General features: G+C 39.2%; 1 protein-coding gene across 6 annotated transcripts in view; it reads right to left on the reverse strand.

The window, feature by feature from the left end:
* Positions 1 to 15,000, reverse strand: part of gab1 (GRB2-associated binding protein 1) — a 133,608-nt gene that overhangs the window by 22,178 nt on the left and 96,430 nt on the right. For all 6 annotated transcript variants that reach the window (XR_009823750.1, XM_062032304.1, XM_062032303.1 and 3 more), the window contains exons 5-8: positions 11,392 to 11,620; positions 5,121 to 5,797; positions 4,810 to 4,904; positions 262 to 562 (exon numbers count right to left, since the gene is read on the reverse strand). Coding sequence is in view for 5 of the 6 variants with exons in the window: in XM_062032304.1 (XP_061888288.1) it covers positions 262 to 562; positions 4,810 to 4,904; positions 5,121 to 5,797; positions 11,392 to 11,620 (1,302 nt within the window). In the remaining variant the exon portion in view is untranslated. The remainder of the gene's footprint in view (positions 1 to 261; positions 563 to 4,809; positions 4,905 to 5,120; positions 5,798 to 11,391; positions 11,621 to 15,000) is intronic.

The following is a 15,000-nucleotide window of genomic DNA, read 5'->3' on the forward strand; positions in this document are numbered from 1 at the left end:
TGCAGGACAAAAAAAAATAAAAGGCTTTTGACAAGGCGCTCACTGTGTGGGCTGTAAGAGGATGTAACGAGCGTGAAACTAATTCAAGTGATGTAATAAGATGGGCAAAGGCGGGCACGGAGGATGCTGGCGGTTAGTACATTTAGCATTTAGACATCACAACAGAAAAACACTTTTATGCTTGAATTAGTGAGCAGAACCAACTAGTGTCAGCACTCAAATGCCAGCATGCATCCCCCGCCCCAAAGCGGTCGTGCTCACCTTTGCGGTCCGGTTTGAGATTCCGGTCAACAGGCGGCGGCTGGCAGTCGCTCAACAGGGGCCTCCGAGGGGGGGTCTTGGGACTGGAACGGAAGCCCATGTGGGCAGGCGGCGGGACTTGCTTCCCCAGCGAGGAGAACTCCATGGTGCCCGGGGTCATGGGCACGTAGTTGGTTTCGTGCACGGGCTCCGACAAGCTGCCCGAGTGGTGGTGCGACGGGGAATTGGCACTCATGGGTACGTAGTTCTGGTCTACCTCCTCGGTGGACTGGCTGCCCACTGGCATCATTCCTTTATTTTTCTGCAAAGACCAGCAAACTGTAGTTACAGATATTTTAACGCTGAGCTATGAAACACAGTACATGCTTTGCCGAACCAATAAAAAAGACTACAATAAATAATAAGAAAATAACTTAGAAGTTGAAAATGTATACTAAAAAAAGGGGGAAATATGAATAAAATACTTTTTAAAAATGTAATAAACTAGGGGTAACCTGATACAACTTGTGGAATGGTGGAAACGGTTTGATCAAGTGAAATTAGTCAAACAGGACAATGGTAGCTGTAACATCAAAACTATGAATGAACACATGTGGAGTTATGTACTTAAAGGCCTACTGAAAGCCACTACTAGCGACCACGCAGTCTGATAGTTTATATATCAATGATGAAATCTTAACATTGCAACACATGCCAATACGGCCGGGTTAACTTATAAAGTGACATTTTAAATTTCCCGCTAAACTTCCAGTTGAAAATTCCTTTGGAGGATGACGTATGCGCGTGACGTAGCCAGTTTAACAGAGGTATGGCTTCCCCATTGAAGCCAATACGAAATAGCTCTGTTTTCATCTCATTATTCCACAGTATTCTGGACTGTGTTGGTGAATCTGTTGCAATTTGTTGCAATTTGTTCATTGCATTATAGAGAAAGAAGCTGAGCAAGCAAAGAAGAAAGTCGGTGCGAAGCGGAGTATTTTGCAAGGGAAGTCAGCAACACAACACAGTCGGTGTTTCATTGTTTACATTCCCGAAAGATGCAGTCAAGATCGAAGAACTCGGACAACAGAGACTCTTACCAGGAGGACTTTGATTTGGATACACAGACGCGATGCCATGAGTACGCTTCCAAGCATTTGATCGCTTGCTATAACTAGCTCGAGCTAGGAGCTAGGAGCTAGCATAACAAACACCTAGGTGTTTGTTATGCGGGATTAATTTGTGGCATATTAAATATAAGCCTGGCTGTGTTGTGGCTAATAGAGTATATATATGTCTTGTGTTTATTTACTGTTGTAGTCATTCCCAGCTGAATATCAGGTCCCACCCGCGCGCTTCCAAACATTTGATCGCTTGCCCGTACGTGCGTGTCACGTACGTAACTTTGGTTAAATATATAAGCTTTATGAACCTTGGGTTAGGTGAACGGTCCTTTGGGCTGAGTGAGTGTGTGTGTTGTGCAGGTGTTTGAATTGTATTGGCGGGTTTTATGGACGGGATCCCGTCCATATAACCCGCTCGAGCTATAACTAGCTCGAACTAGTAGCTAGGAGCTAGCATAACAAACACCTAGGTGTTTGTTTAACAAACACCTAGGTGTTTGTTATGCGGGATTAATTTGTGGCATATTAAATATAAGCCTGGTTGTGTTGTGGCTAATAGAGTATATATATGTCTTGTGTTTATTTACTGTTGTAGTCATTCCCAGCTGAATATCAGGTCCCACCCGCGCGCTTCCAAACATTTGATCGCTTGCCCGTACGTAACTTTGGTTAAATATATAAGCTTTATGAACCTTGGGTTAGGTGAACGGTCCTTTGGGCTGAGTGAGTGTGTGTGTTGTGCAGGTGTTTGAATTGTATTGGCGGGTTTTATGGACGGGATCCCATCCATATAACCCGCTCGAGCTATAACTAGCTCGAACTAGTAGCTAGGAGCTAGCATAACAAACACCTAAGTGTTTGTTATGCGGGATTAATTTGTGGCATATTAAATATAAGCCTGGTTGTGTTGTGGCTAATAGAGTATATATATGTCTTGTGTTTATTTACTGTTGTAGTCATTCCCAGCTGAATATCAGGTCACCCCCGGCTCTCACAGCATCTTCCCTATCTGAATAGCTTCAACTCCCCACTAGTCCTTCACTTGCAATTTCCTCATCCACAAATCTTTCATCCTCGCTCAAATTAATGGGGAAATCGTCGCTTTCTCGGTCCGAATCTCTCTCACTTCATGCGGCCATCATTGTAAACAATAGGGAACTTTGCGGAAATGTTCACCCGACTACGTCACGCTACTTCCGGTAGGGGCAAGCCTTTTTTTTAATCAGATACCAAAAGTTGCGATCTTTATCGTCGTTGTTCTATACTAAATCCTTTCAGCAAAAATATGGCAATATCGCGAAATGATCAAGTATGACACATAGAATAGATCTGCTATCCCCGTTTAAATAAAAAAAATTCATTTCAGTAGGCCTTTAACAAAAAAAGGTGAAATAACTGAAAACATGTTTATATTTCTTCAAAATAGCCACCCTTTGCTCTGATTACTGCTTTGCACACTCTTGGCATTCTCTCCATTAGCTTCAAGAGGTAGTCACCTGAAAGGGTTTTCACGTCACAGGTGTCATAGTTTTGATGCCTTCAGTGACAATCTACAATGTAAATAGTCATGAAAATAAAGAAAACGCATTGAAATGAGAAGGTGTGTCCAAACTTTTGGCCTGTATTGTAAATAAATAAATAAATAAATATCTAAAAAAAATAGTAGATTGTTTTTAATATACTAATTTAAGATTACAATGGAATCAATGAATGGGGATTTTTTTATATTAAATGAAAATGTTAATTCTAAAAAATTATTCATTTAGAATTTTAATTTACATTTAAAAAAACAAATTCACTTACACTACCGTTCAAAAGTTTGGGGTCACCCAAACAATTTTGTGGAATAGCCTTCATTTCTAAGAACAAGAATAGACTGTCGAGTTTCAGATGAAAGTTCTTTTTTTCTGGCCATTTTGAGCGTTTAATTGACCCCACAAATGTGATGCTCCAGAAACTCAATCTGCTCAAAGGAAGGTCAGTTTTGTAGCTTCTGTAACGAGCTAAAGTGTTTTCAGATGTGTGAACATGATTGCACAAGGGTTTTCTAATCATCAATTAGCCTTCTGAGCCAATGAGCAAACACATTGTACCATTAGAACACTGGAGTGATAGTTGCTGGAAATGGGCCTCTATACACCTATGTAGATATTGCACCAAAAAGCAGACATTTGCAGCTAGAATAGTCATTTACCACATTAGCAATGTATAGAGTGTATTTCTTTCAAGTTAAGACTAGTTTAAAGTTATCTTCATTGAAAAGTACAGTGCTTTTCCTTCAAAAATAAGGACATTTCAATGTGACCCCAAACTTTTGAACGGTAGTGTATGTTTTATTTATTTATCATTACGTCATATGTGTTTTGGCAAAACACAATCGCCAAGGGCTTTATGCTCTATATCAGGGGTCTCAAACTCATTTTAGCTCAGGGGCCCGCATGGAGGAAAATCTGTACACACGCGGGCCGGACTATTAAAATCATGGCATTAAAACTAAAAAATAAAGACAACTTCAGATTGTTTTCTTTGTCTTACTTTGGCCAAAAATAGAACAAACACCTTCTGAAAATATTACAATAAAAAAATAGAAAAAAAATACCGGCAGCGGTAAAGTTTAGATCCATGAAGGAAAGAAGAAAGTGAATAAATGTTTATAACTGATTACATTGTTTTCTTTTGTATTTTTTTTTTTCAATGAATCGAGTAACGTTTACGACAACCTTTTTCCAAAAGAGAGACCAGTCCATAGTGGATCTAACATAATATTGTGAGAGTCCAGTCCATAGTGGATCTAACATAATAGTGAGATTCCAGTCCATAGTGGATCTAACATAATAGTGTGAGAGTCCAGTCCATAGTGGATCTAACATAATAGTGAGATTCCAGTCCATAGTGGATCTAACATAATAGTGTGAGAGTCCAGTCCATAGTGGATCTAACATAATAGTGAGATTCCAGTCCATAGTGGATCTAACATAATAGTGTGAGAGTCCAGTCCATAGTGGATCTAACATAATAGTGAGATTCCAGTCCATAGTGGATCTAACATAATAGTGTGAGATTCCAGTTCATAGTGGATCTAACATAATAGTGTGAGAGTCCAGTCCATAGTGGATTTAACATATTAGTGAGAGGATAATGCATACATTTATAATTTCTTTTCAAAACGGTTACAAAAAAGTGGGATCCCAAAAATGTACTGTGGAACCCCATTTTTATGACTTGATGGGGTCCCTGTGACCCCATTTTGAAAATTCCTCGCACCAACACTGATGGAGTATTGGTGCGTGCAAAACAGCAGCAGGCGGCTGTGTTCTAATACTAATCAAATATCCATAGATCATTCATTTGTGGGCCGGATCTGGCCCGCGGGTCTTGACTTTGACACGTAGGCTTTGTATGAAAATAGTTGTTTGTGCTTCATTTGCATAATATCACTACTTACAAAGTAGCTGTTGAAGCTCTCGTTGAAATCAAACGAGCAACTCTTGTCAGATGGGAATGATCTCGGAATGTCGTAACAGTCCTGGGAGGCGAAATCTACAGGAAAAAAAACAACATTCAATGCAATAATTCAATTTACCATGAATTGATTAAAGTGGAAAAAGTTGAAAAACGTATTCGGGTGTTACCATTTAGTGGTCAATTGTACGGAATATGTACTGTACTGTGTAATCTACTAATAAAAGTTTCAATCAATCAATCAATCAAGGGTATGAACTGTTTATCCGAGACATGGAAAAAAGTAATACAAACCTTTGCGGATGCGCGAGCAGTCCACCGTTCCGATGGTGTTGCTGCGTAAAGCTTTAGTCCCAGCACTAGTAGGCACACAGTAGTTTCCGTCGGTCTCTGAGGCCGAGCGAGGCACGAAGTAATTGTCTGTCGGGGAACGCTCAGCAGGGGGCGGCGGCAGCAGCCCCGAGGAGGAGCTGAGCGAAGGCTTGGGCGGCCTGGGTGGGGGCATTACATCCCCGTCTGAGCCCCCCACCCCCGCAGAGGACAAGGTGCGGGGAACTTGATAGGTGGAGTTAGAGCCGGGTGTCGGCGGGATGTCGTAGCTAATGGAAAGGTCACGCATTTGCCTATCCATGGAAGGTTTGCGTGAGGGCGTGTTGAAGACGTAAAGCTCTGAGCCGTCGCCGCTGCCGTCCGGGTGGGCCGTGGGGGAGGAGGCCGACTTGGGGAGGAGCACGGTGTCCTGAGAGTAGCTGCGGGGAAGGTGGTACAGCCCGTTGTCGCTTAAGAGGGAGGCGCCGCGGGAGGGCGGCGAGTCGTAGAGGGACGAGGCGGAGGCCGGGTGCTGCGGGAAGTAGCCGTTGTGTGAGGTATGTTTGGCCGAGGACGTGGAGGACGTGGGCGTGCGGTGAGTGGGGACGTTGTCGTTCAGGTCCGTCTCGGAGGAGGTAGACTTGGAACACTCGGCGTGGGCTCTAAGAGGACGACATGAGGGGAAACCAAGTTTACACCAATAACTAGAGATGGACCAACATGGGTTTTTCAGGTCCGATACCGATTATTAGTAGTCAAGGAGGCCAATAACCGATATTTGGACCCAATATTCATTTGCAGTAAAAATGATTTTAAAATTAATAGTATGTCAGTAAACAGCTTGACAAGGCTTTAAGTGTTTTCTTTTATTTTTGTTTAGGAAATGTCAAACCATAATGTTTAATGTGGTGGTTAATTTATCACCAAGAAACGTCAAACATTTTTATTACGTGTGTCTAAGTCAGGGGTCGGCAACCCAAAACGTTGAAAGAACCAAATTGGACCAAAAATACAAAAAACTAATCTGTCCGGAGCCACAAAAAATGAAAAGCCATATATATAAGTGTTATAATGAAGGCAACACATGACGTAAGTGTCTATATTAGCTATATTAGCCTATTATCAAAATGACTTTAAAAGTCTTATATAAGTGTTATAATGAAGGCAACACATGACATAAGTGTCTATATTAGCTATATTAGCCTATTATCAAAATTACTTTAAAAGTCTTATATAAGTGTTATAATGAAGGCAACACATGACGTAAGTGTCTATATTAGCTATATTAGCCTACTATCAAAATGACTTTAAAAGTCTTATATAAGTGTTATAATGAAGGCAACACATGACGTAAGTGTCTATATTAGTCTATTATCAAAATGACTTTAAAAGTCTTATATAAGTGTTATAATGAAGGCAACACATGACGTAAGTGTCTATATTAGCTATATTAGCCTACTATCAAAATGACTTTAAAAGTCTTATATAAGGGTTATAATGAAGGCAACACATGACGTAAGTGTCTATATTAGCTATATTAGCCTACTATCAAAATGACTTTAAAAGTCTTTTATAAGTGTTATAATGAAGGCAACACATGATGCAAGTGTCTATATTAGCTATATTAGCCTACTATCAAAATGACTTTAAAAGTCTTATATAAGTGTTATAATGAAAGCAACACATGACGTAAGTGTCTATATTAGCCTACTATCAAAATGACTACGTGTCGCAGGCTGAAGCAAACATTCGTTGACAGGAATGTTGAAATGTAATTATTTATTCTACACATTTTTACAACATTAGAAACCATTAGTAAATCAGAGGCTACTCAGAGGGTGAGATAACTCCTGGAAATTACTGGCTTTTAAAGGCCAAAAGGTACAGATGTGTGTGTCCAAGTTAAAGGAAACTTTAAAGGCTAATAGATTTATTACAATATTTGGCAAGCTGGGTAACGTTTGCTGTGGTCTGGAACAACATGGCACACAAACAACTATCTGAAATGCAGACAATATTACATACAGGTAATGTGTCATGAGACATGCACAACTAAATTATATACAAAGATGATACAAGTAAAGGATATTAAATTAGCTCAAATATACCTACAAACGAAGCATAATGATGCAATATGTACATACAGCTAGCTTAAATAGCATGTTAGCATGGATTAGCTTGCAGTCATGCACTGACCAAATATGCCTGATTAGCACTCCACACAAGTCAATAACATCAACAAAGTGCACCTTTGTGCATTCAGGCACAGCATAAAACGTTTGGTGGTCAAAATGAGACAAAGAAGGAGTGGAAGATTTTACTGTTGCGTCACAGTCCACACTATGGTGCATTCAAAAACCGCCGAAATTAGTAGGACAAAACGATGTTCACCATCAGTGAATCATACACACAAACATATTCAACAGTGGGCTTTCTAACAATTGGGAAGGTTTGTGTCACGTTTGTCCTTAAACAAAAAACATACTTCAAAACAAAAAAAATATTTTTCCCACATATTTTTCCATTTTCAATCCTTTTTTAAAAATGCTCCAGGGAGCCACTCGGGCGGCACTAAAGAACTGCATGTGGCTCGAGAGCCGCGGGTTGCTGACTTAAGAGGAGCAACAACATTTGCATTTCAAAATATGGGAAATTTACAGAAAATTGGTAAAAACTTGATTTTTCTACATCGCAATAACTTGCCATCTACTCAAGTACAGTACATACAATTTTATAGCAGTTTGTGGATTTGATCAATTGAATGATTCTTTGTGAGGAAACATTAAATATTGCAAACATTTAAATAAAAACTATTCTGTGACACTTCACATTTTTTTTCAAGCTGGCTTTTCATTATTTTTTCTGAATGTTAGAGTATGAGAATGTGTACACTGCTGCCTCTTCCTTACTTCAATGTAATAAGTCTCCTATTTGCCATCCATATTTGTCGTGTTTGAATGACGCAACATGGACCTGGCGGCGCTCCTTTAATGAGCCTACGCATAACGTGTAGTTATGTTGTAGTCCGAAATTGACAAAAGTCAAAATACCAAATACCCATCTAACCATCCATTTTCCACCCTTTCATGGTCGTGGGTGTGAATAATTGGCCAATCCCTACTACTAATACTCAAAGTGTCATTATTTCTCAAACTGGAAGCAGGCACTAATTGAGACTGCTGTTCATTATAATGGTTTTAACTTGAATAGCTTGGAGCACATGAGAAAGTGGAAAACTGCTCGATCAGCATTCATTGGGATGACGAGTTCATTGTGTGACATGCATGACGAGCAACTTTTTAAGGCACATGCAGAGCTGGATACTTCATATGCAGCTACTGCCATCTTGTGGGGTTAATAAAACAACATCAGTAGCAGTCGCCTACAGCCACAGCTGGTAATGCTAATGTTTTTTGACCCTGCACTAATTAAGAGACTGACGGATGCATATATCCACATTTATCCATAATTAAGAGTTACTTCTTTCTATATTTCTATAGTCATATTTTAAATAGCTAATGTTCCATCTTGTACTCTTTTCATTGTTTTGATCGTCTCATGACAAAGTGCTTGCACTGTGGACGGCCTTGAAGTAGGAGGCAGAGAAGAGGAGTCCTCCCTGCTTCCCTTCTCGGGCCGACTTGAGATAACGGACACAATGGGCATCTGTGATAATTCCGTGAGGGCGGGGGGGGGGAGATATTGAAGAGGAGAGTGCATTCCGGGATGTTGTCAGATCAACTTGGGCTATGCATTTGTATGTGTTGTTCGAGGCTGGTCTCTATTCTCAAATATTTGAAAATAAATTACAAAATACCTGTCCTGTGCTTGGTGGTACATTTGAGTTCAGTTTATATGTCATCTAAGGAACTTGGGACTGACCAGCGTTTTACATCCCACTTGGAGGAACATCTGGTCAAACGCAACAAGACCCTGACAGGTTATTTGCTTGAGCGGACCACGCCCCCGGCGACTATGACTACAGTGGCTGTGACTGGCTCTCACACCCGCAAAGAAAAGATCTTGGCAAAGGAAATGACTTAAAAGCGGATACAGGTCTCCGACACCAGAAATCACTTCAAACACCGCTCCTGCGATTGACGTCGTCCTTTTCCTACACGCGTGTGCACAGGCGGGGGCGTATCATCAATGTTTGAATCAGTAAATCTTTGGAAAACAAGCCCACTGTAAGCATCCACCAAACGATGACATTTTATATTCAAAAATACCTCATGAATTGTGCAATCAAATAAAAACAAACCCTCCAATATTTATTATTTCTAAATTATTTTCTGTGCTTGTATTTGTTATTGTTCCTATTTCCTCCAAGTTATACATTTTCTCTGTGTCAATAACAAATGTTTCCTATTTTATTACTTTTATTATTTTCAATATTTGTATCCTTGTTTTTAGAATTTTGTTAAAATATCTATTTTTCTGTTGTGTATTGCTGCTGGTGGATGACCCGCAATTCCCTTGTTCTTGATTGGCAATGATAATACAATATATTCCATTTTATTCTGTTCCTATTGATTACTTTTCCTTACTTCTATTTGCCTAAAGATCGACCCATGATTTTTTAGGGCCGTATAATACCGATTATTAGTAGACAAGGAGGCCGATATTCATTTGCAGTAAAAGTTATTTAAACATGAATATTATACATCAGTAAACAGCTGGACAAGACTTTCAGTTGTTGTTTTTAAACATCATTTTTTAAGAAATGTCGGACTAGTAGTTCTTTGTGGCGCTAATGTTGTGGTTGATTTAGCAGCAAAAACATCTGTACTTTCACTACATGTGTCAAAGAAGAGCATCACCCATTTGCATCTTTAAATATAGAAAATCTCCTGGGAAAATTTATTTAAAAAATATGGGATTTCTTTACATGACAATAAGTCAGTTCTAGACAATTGTATGGATTTAATACATTGTAAAATTTAACCGTAATGTAACGAACATTTGAATAAAAATGCTGGGCTTATTTACGCAGCTTATAGTTGAGACATTTTTCAAGCTGGCTGACATATCTTCTGCCTGGATGTTATAGAAAGTATGAGAATGTGTGAGCTGCTGCCTGCTCTTCTATACTTGTATAATAAGTCTCCTTAAAGCAGGGCAAACGGGCTGGTGCTTGAGCAGTGGTTATTACTAGCTAAACTTCACTAATTATGTTTTATATATACACACACAGGGCCGGCCCGTGGCATAGGCCGTATAGGCAAATGCTAAGGGCGCCGTCCATTAGGGGGCGCCACGCCAGTGCCACAAATGTTGGAGAAAAAAAAAAAAAAAAAGTTGGTACTATTATTTCTAGATACAAAAAATAATCCCACGTTAATTAAAATGCAAAGTAAAGCCTATTTAATAGAAATATTATTTGTTACCGATTTGAGATCGGTAGGTTGGAGTTCAAATCCCAGCCGAGTCATACCAAAGACTATAAAAATGGGACCCGGTTCCCTCCCTGCTTGGCACTCAGCATCAAGGGTTGGAGTTGGGGGTTAAATCACCAAAATGATTCCCGGGCGCGGCGCCGCTGCTGCCCACTGCTCCCCAAGGGGATGGGACAAATGCAGAGGACAAATTTCACCACATCTAGTGTGTGTGTGACAATCATTGGTACTTTAATCTTTAATCTTAACATATTGAGCAAAAAGGTCTCTTTTTTTTTCTACCAAGAAAAGTGCACTTGTTATTAGTGAGAATATACTTATTTTAAGGTATTTTTGGGTTCATTGAGGTTAGCTAATTTGACTTGTTTTGGAAAGTCTTGACAAGCCGAATTTTCTTGATCTATTGGCAGATAATTTTGCTTAGTTCAAATAAAATACCCCTCATTTTTGTATTTTTTTTTCTTGTTTTTGAACACTGACTCAAATGCTGTTGGTTAGTTTCAAAACATGCACGTGATGACTAAACGGGTCTGATCTAAATTGTTAGATGGTTCAAACACCTCAAATGGACCGCAATCCTTGCTGGAGGTTGGGTTTTTTTTTTTTGGTCCTAACAGGGTGAGACACTCCACACAAGCAGACTGGCGGCACCACTCACAGACTAGGCTGTGGAGAAAGAGTCCTGCTCTCGCACTCCTCCAGGAGCAAATACTCCCGGTCTCCCTCCAAAGACAAGCGAAGCGGCGCGGAGCTACACAAAGGCCAGCCGGCATGGAGACAAAGAGTGGCAGTCGGGATAGAAAGCAAAGGAAGACAGGACGCCGTCTCGCAGGCGACGGAGACGGTCCGGTCCTTCTTACCTGTTGGGTTCGGGCTTTTTGCTCTCACAGTTGACCAGCCATAAGTAATCCGGGAGGTCCTCCGTGCTGGACTGGGAGTCCAGATGGCGCACGCTGACCGGCTGGTAGGGCGGGGGCACGCTGGACAGCACCGCCGCTGCCGGGCCCAGGATGTTGCCGAGCGCCGGGTGGGGCGGCGTGTCCACCACCAGACCCCCGATGGCGGACTGGTGGGCAGCTTTTGCAGCCTCTGGAAGAAAAAGACTCCTGGTTAGATAACAATAGCATATTAATATCATACAGTCACGGTGCAGGACTGGAAATGACAGGTGTGATGATTTGCTAGCATACAACAGGCAAAAATGACTTGTGGATAATTAGCTGATAAGTCCGGACGTGCCTCTGCAAAGACGTTCAACACAGTAAGGGGTGCATCTTTTCACAACTTTCTCCCTTTAAGTTTGAATGAGATCCGATTTTATTGAGTCTTGGTTGTGTGCCTGCAGGGAAATTGAAGCTTACAGCAGTCTTTCGACCCCTAGGGAATATGCTTTATCAGTATCATGCTTCAAACACCACTTCGAAAAGTTGTGCACTGCAAAACATGCTCTTTGTGGCCATTAATCACGACTTACTCATTTTGATTTATTAAAAAAAAAATTGCATATACTGTTATATTCATTTTTGTTTTGTAGGTTATGTTTTATACACTGCAAAAACTAAAATCTATGTAAGATTAAATATCTCAAATAAGGGTGATATTTGCTTATTTTCTGTCGGATAAGATAATTCTTATCACTAAGCAGATTTTATGTTAGAGTGTTTTACTTGTTTTAAGGGTTTTGGTCCTAAATTGTCTTAGTAAGATATTACAGCTTGTTGCTGAGATTTGATGAGCTATATTGAGTAAAACATGCTTGAAACTAGAATATCAACTGTTGCACAGCTGTGTCATCAACACTCACAAGTATAAAACTACTTTATTTCGTGCATGAAAAAAAAAATCATGACTTTGACACGATTGTGGCTCATAATTAAAACAGATGACAGCCAAATGGACTTTGCTGTTTTATTTTCAATGAAACAACAGAAAATACGGACTCCTATAGTAGTACAGTTGGCACAGTACAGTAAACTGACAGTTAATATTTAAACATTTAACATGTGACATTTCTAACAATTTTGAACAGAAATAATTCATGCATATTCAGATAAATTCTTCAAAATTACAATACATTTTTTTGGGGCCGGACTGTATATATGCGCACTAATTGACTGAAAGAGCACGCACTTGGCGCGATGATGTCATGTTATCCATGGAAAAATGCATTTTTAGACAATATGATTTGCCTGAGTGGCTAGGAGACCCCGAGAGTAAGAAGCGGTTGCCTTGTTGCCTTTCCATTAAAAACAATAAACTAGTTTTTAGTATAAGTTTGCTGGTTTCACGAAATGTAATGCCGAGCGCATATCATTATGTCAAGATAATGGCACTGGCATTTACTTCATTTAAGAATATTTTTCAACATATTGAGCAAAAAGGTCTCTTCTTTTTTTTTCCTACCAAGAAAAGTGCACTTGTTATTAGTGAGAATATACTTATTTTAAGGTATTTTTGGGTTAATTGAAGTTAGCTAATTTTACTTGTTTTGGAAAGTCTTGACTAGCCAAATTTTCTTGTATTGGCAGATAATTTTGCTTAGTTCAAATAAAATACCCCTAATTTTTGTAAAAAATGTTCTTATTTTTAAACACTGACTTTTTGCAGTGTATACTGTGCTTTTCTTTTAATGTTGCTGATCAATTTAAATTAATTATTATTTATTGAGTTTGTTTAATTACATTTTCCAAAATCAAATGGCTGAAGTCGGTCAACAAATGTTTATAGTTTAAATAAGGATTTCATTTTCTTTATTAATTTCAGGCAAATTTGTTGCACCAGCGTCCAGGTGGCCATGGTCTGATGACCTCCTGGTGCAGATGGCTCCTGTGATAGTGTTTACTCACATGTGTCCTCTGTATTCGGCCATGCAATCATTTATCTATATAGTCGCACGAATGTGTATGTTGTGTGCGTGTGTTTGTGTGTGCGTATGTGATAATGGGGGATATATGGGTCATCGGGGTATTGTTTTTAACTTTGTAAAGCACTTTGCGATGTATTTCTTTCATGTATGAAAAGCGCTTTATAAATCAAGTTGGATTTATTGATTGACTTGAAATCTTTTCTGTTACAGACTAAAAAACCATGGTACTAAAGTTATTTTTTGTTATAACTTAATCTATATTTCATTAATCTTTTTTGTTTTATTTAATGTTATTAGCGATAGAATGTCATGCACAGGTGTACTTATAACAATTTTCAAGACAAATGATACTATTTATAGTCGCTGCGAGAGTGGGAGGGTTGGTCGGGAAATTCTGGCTTACAGTAATAACACAGCATGCTGGTATAGATAACACAGAATAATAAAGTACAATGAATAAACAGCTATAGAAATACAATCTAAAAAAAAAGTCAAATAATTGCATATTGTCCAATTTTACAAATGCACATACACAAAATGATACACCTTATATATTATTGTAGCATGGTCACACCTTACCATACTGTATATAGTGTGGCTGTAGTTTGTGTACCTAATAGTTTGGTCAGCCAGTAATGGTGCAAAAAAATTCTGAAATGAAAAAATAAGACCAATGGCTTTGACTCATTTGGTGTTATTTAAAACTTCACAGCTCGACAGTCGCTGTGAAATGTTGGACAAGTCATTAGATGTTTTTTAACACATATGTGCCGTGGTGTGTGTGTGTCTGCGTGTGCTCGAGGATGAATGTGAAGGAGGTAAGTTTTACAGTGTCATTTTGGGGCATAATGTAGTACAGTGTCAGAAAGCTGGGTCTCCATCCAGCAGGACAACCACCCAAAGCATACTTCAAAAAGCACACAAAAATGGCTTAAGATAAAGCGCTAGAGAGTGAAGTGGCCATCAATGAGTCCAGATCTAAATCCTACAGAACATCTGTGGAGAGATGTAAAAACAACAGTTGGGAGAAGGCACCCTTCAAATCTGAGACACCTGAAGCAGTACGCAAAAGAAGAGTGGTCCAAAATTCCAGTAGCAAGGTGTAAGAAACTCATTGATGGTTACAGGAAGCCATTGATTTCAGTTATTTTTTCCAAAGGGTGTGCTACCAAATATTACGTTGAGGGTAGAGATGCCGATATATGCGTTAAAATGTAATATCGGAAATTATCGGTATCGTTTTTTTTATTATCGGTATCGGTTTTTTTTGTTTTTTTAATTAAATCAACATAAAAAACACAAGATACACTTACAATTAGTGCACCAACTCAAAAAACCTCCCTCCCCCATTTACACTCATTCACACAAAAGGGTTGTTTCTTTCTGTTATTAATATTCTGGTTCCGACATTATATATCAATATATATCAATACAGTCTGCAAGGGATACAGTCCGTAAGCACACATGATTGTGCGTGCTGCTGCTCCACTAATAGTACTAACCTTTAACAGTTAATTTTACTCATTTTCAGTAATTACTAGTTTCTATGTAACTGTTTTTATATTGTTTTACTTTCTTTTTTATTCAAGAAAATGTTTTAAAT

This window comes from Entelurus aequoreus, linkage group LG22 (genome assembly GCF_033978785.1).
Source record: "Entelurus aequoreus isolate RoL-2023_Sb linkage group LG22, RoL_Eaeq_v1.1, whole genome shotgun sequence".
Classification (NCBI taxonomy): Eukaryota; Metazoa; Chordata; class Actinopteri; order Syngnathiformes; family Syngnathidae; genus Entelurus; species Entelurus aequoreus.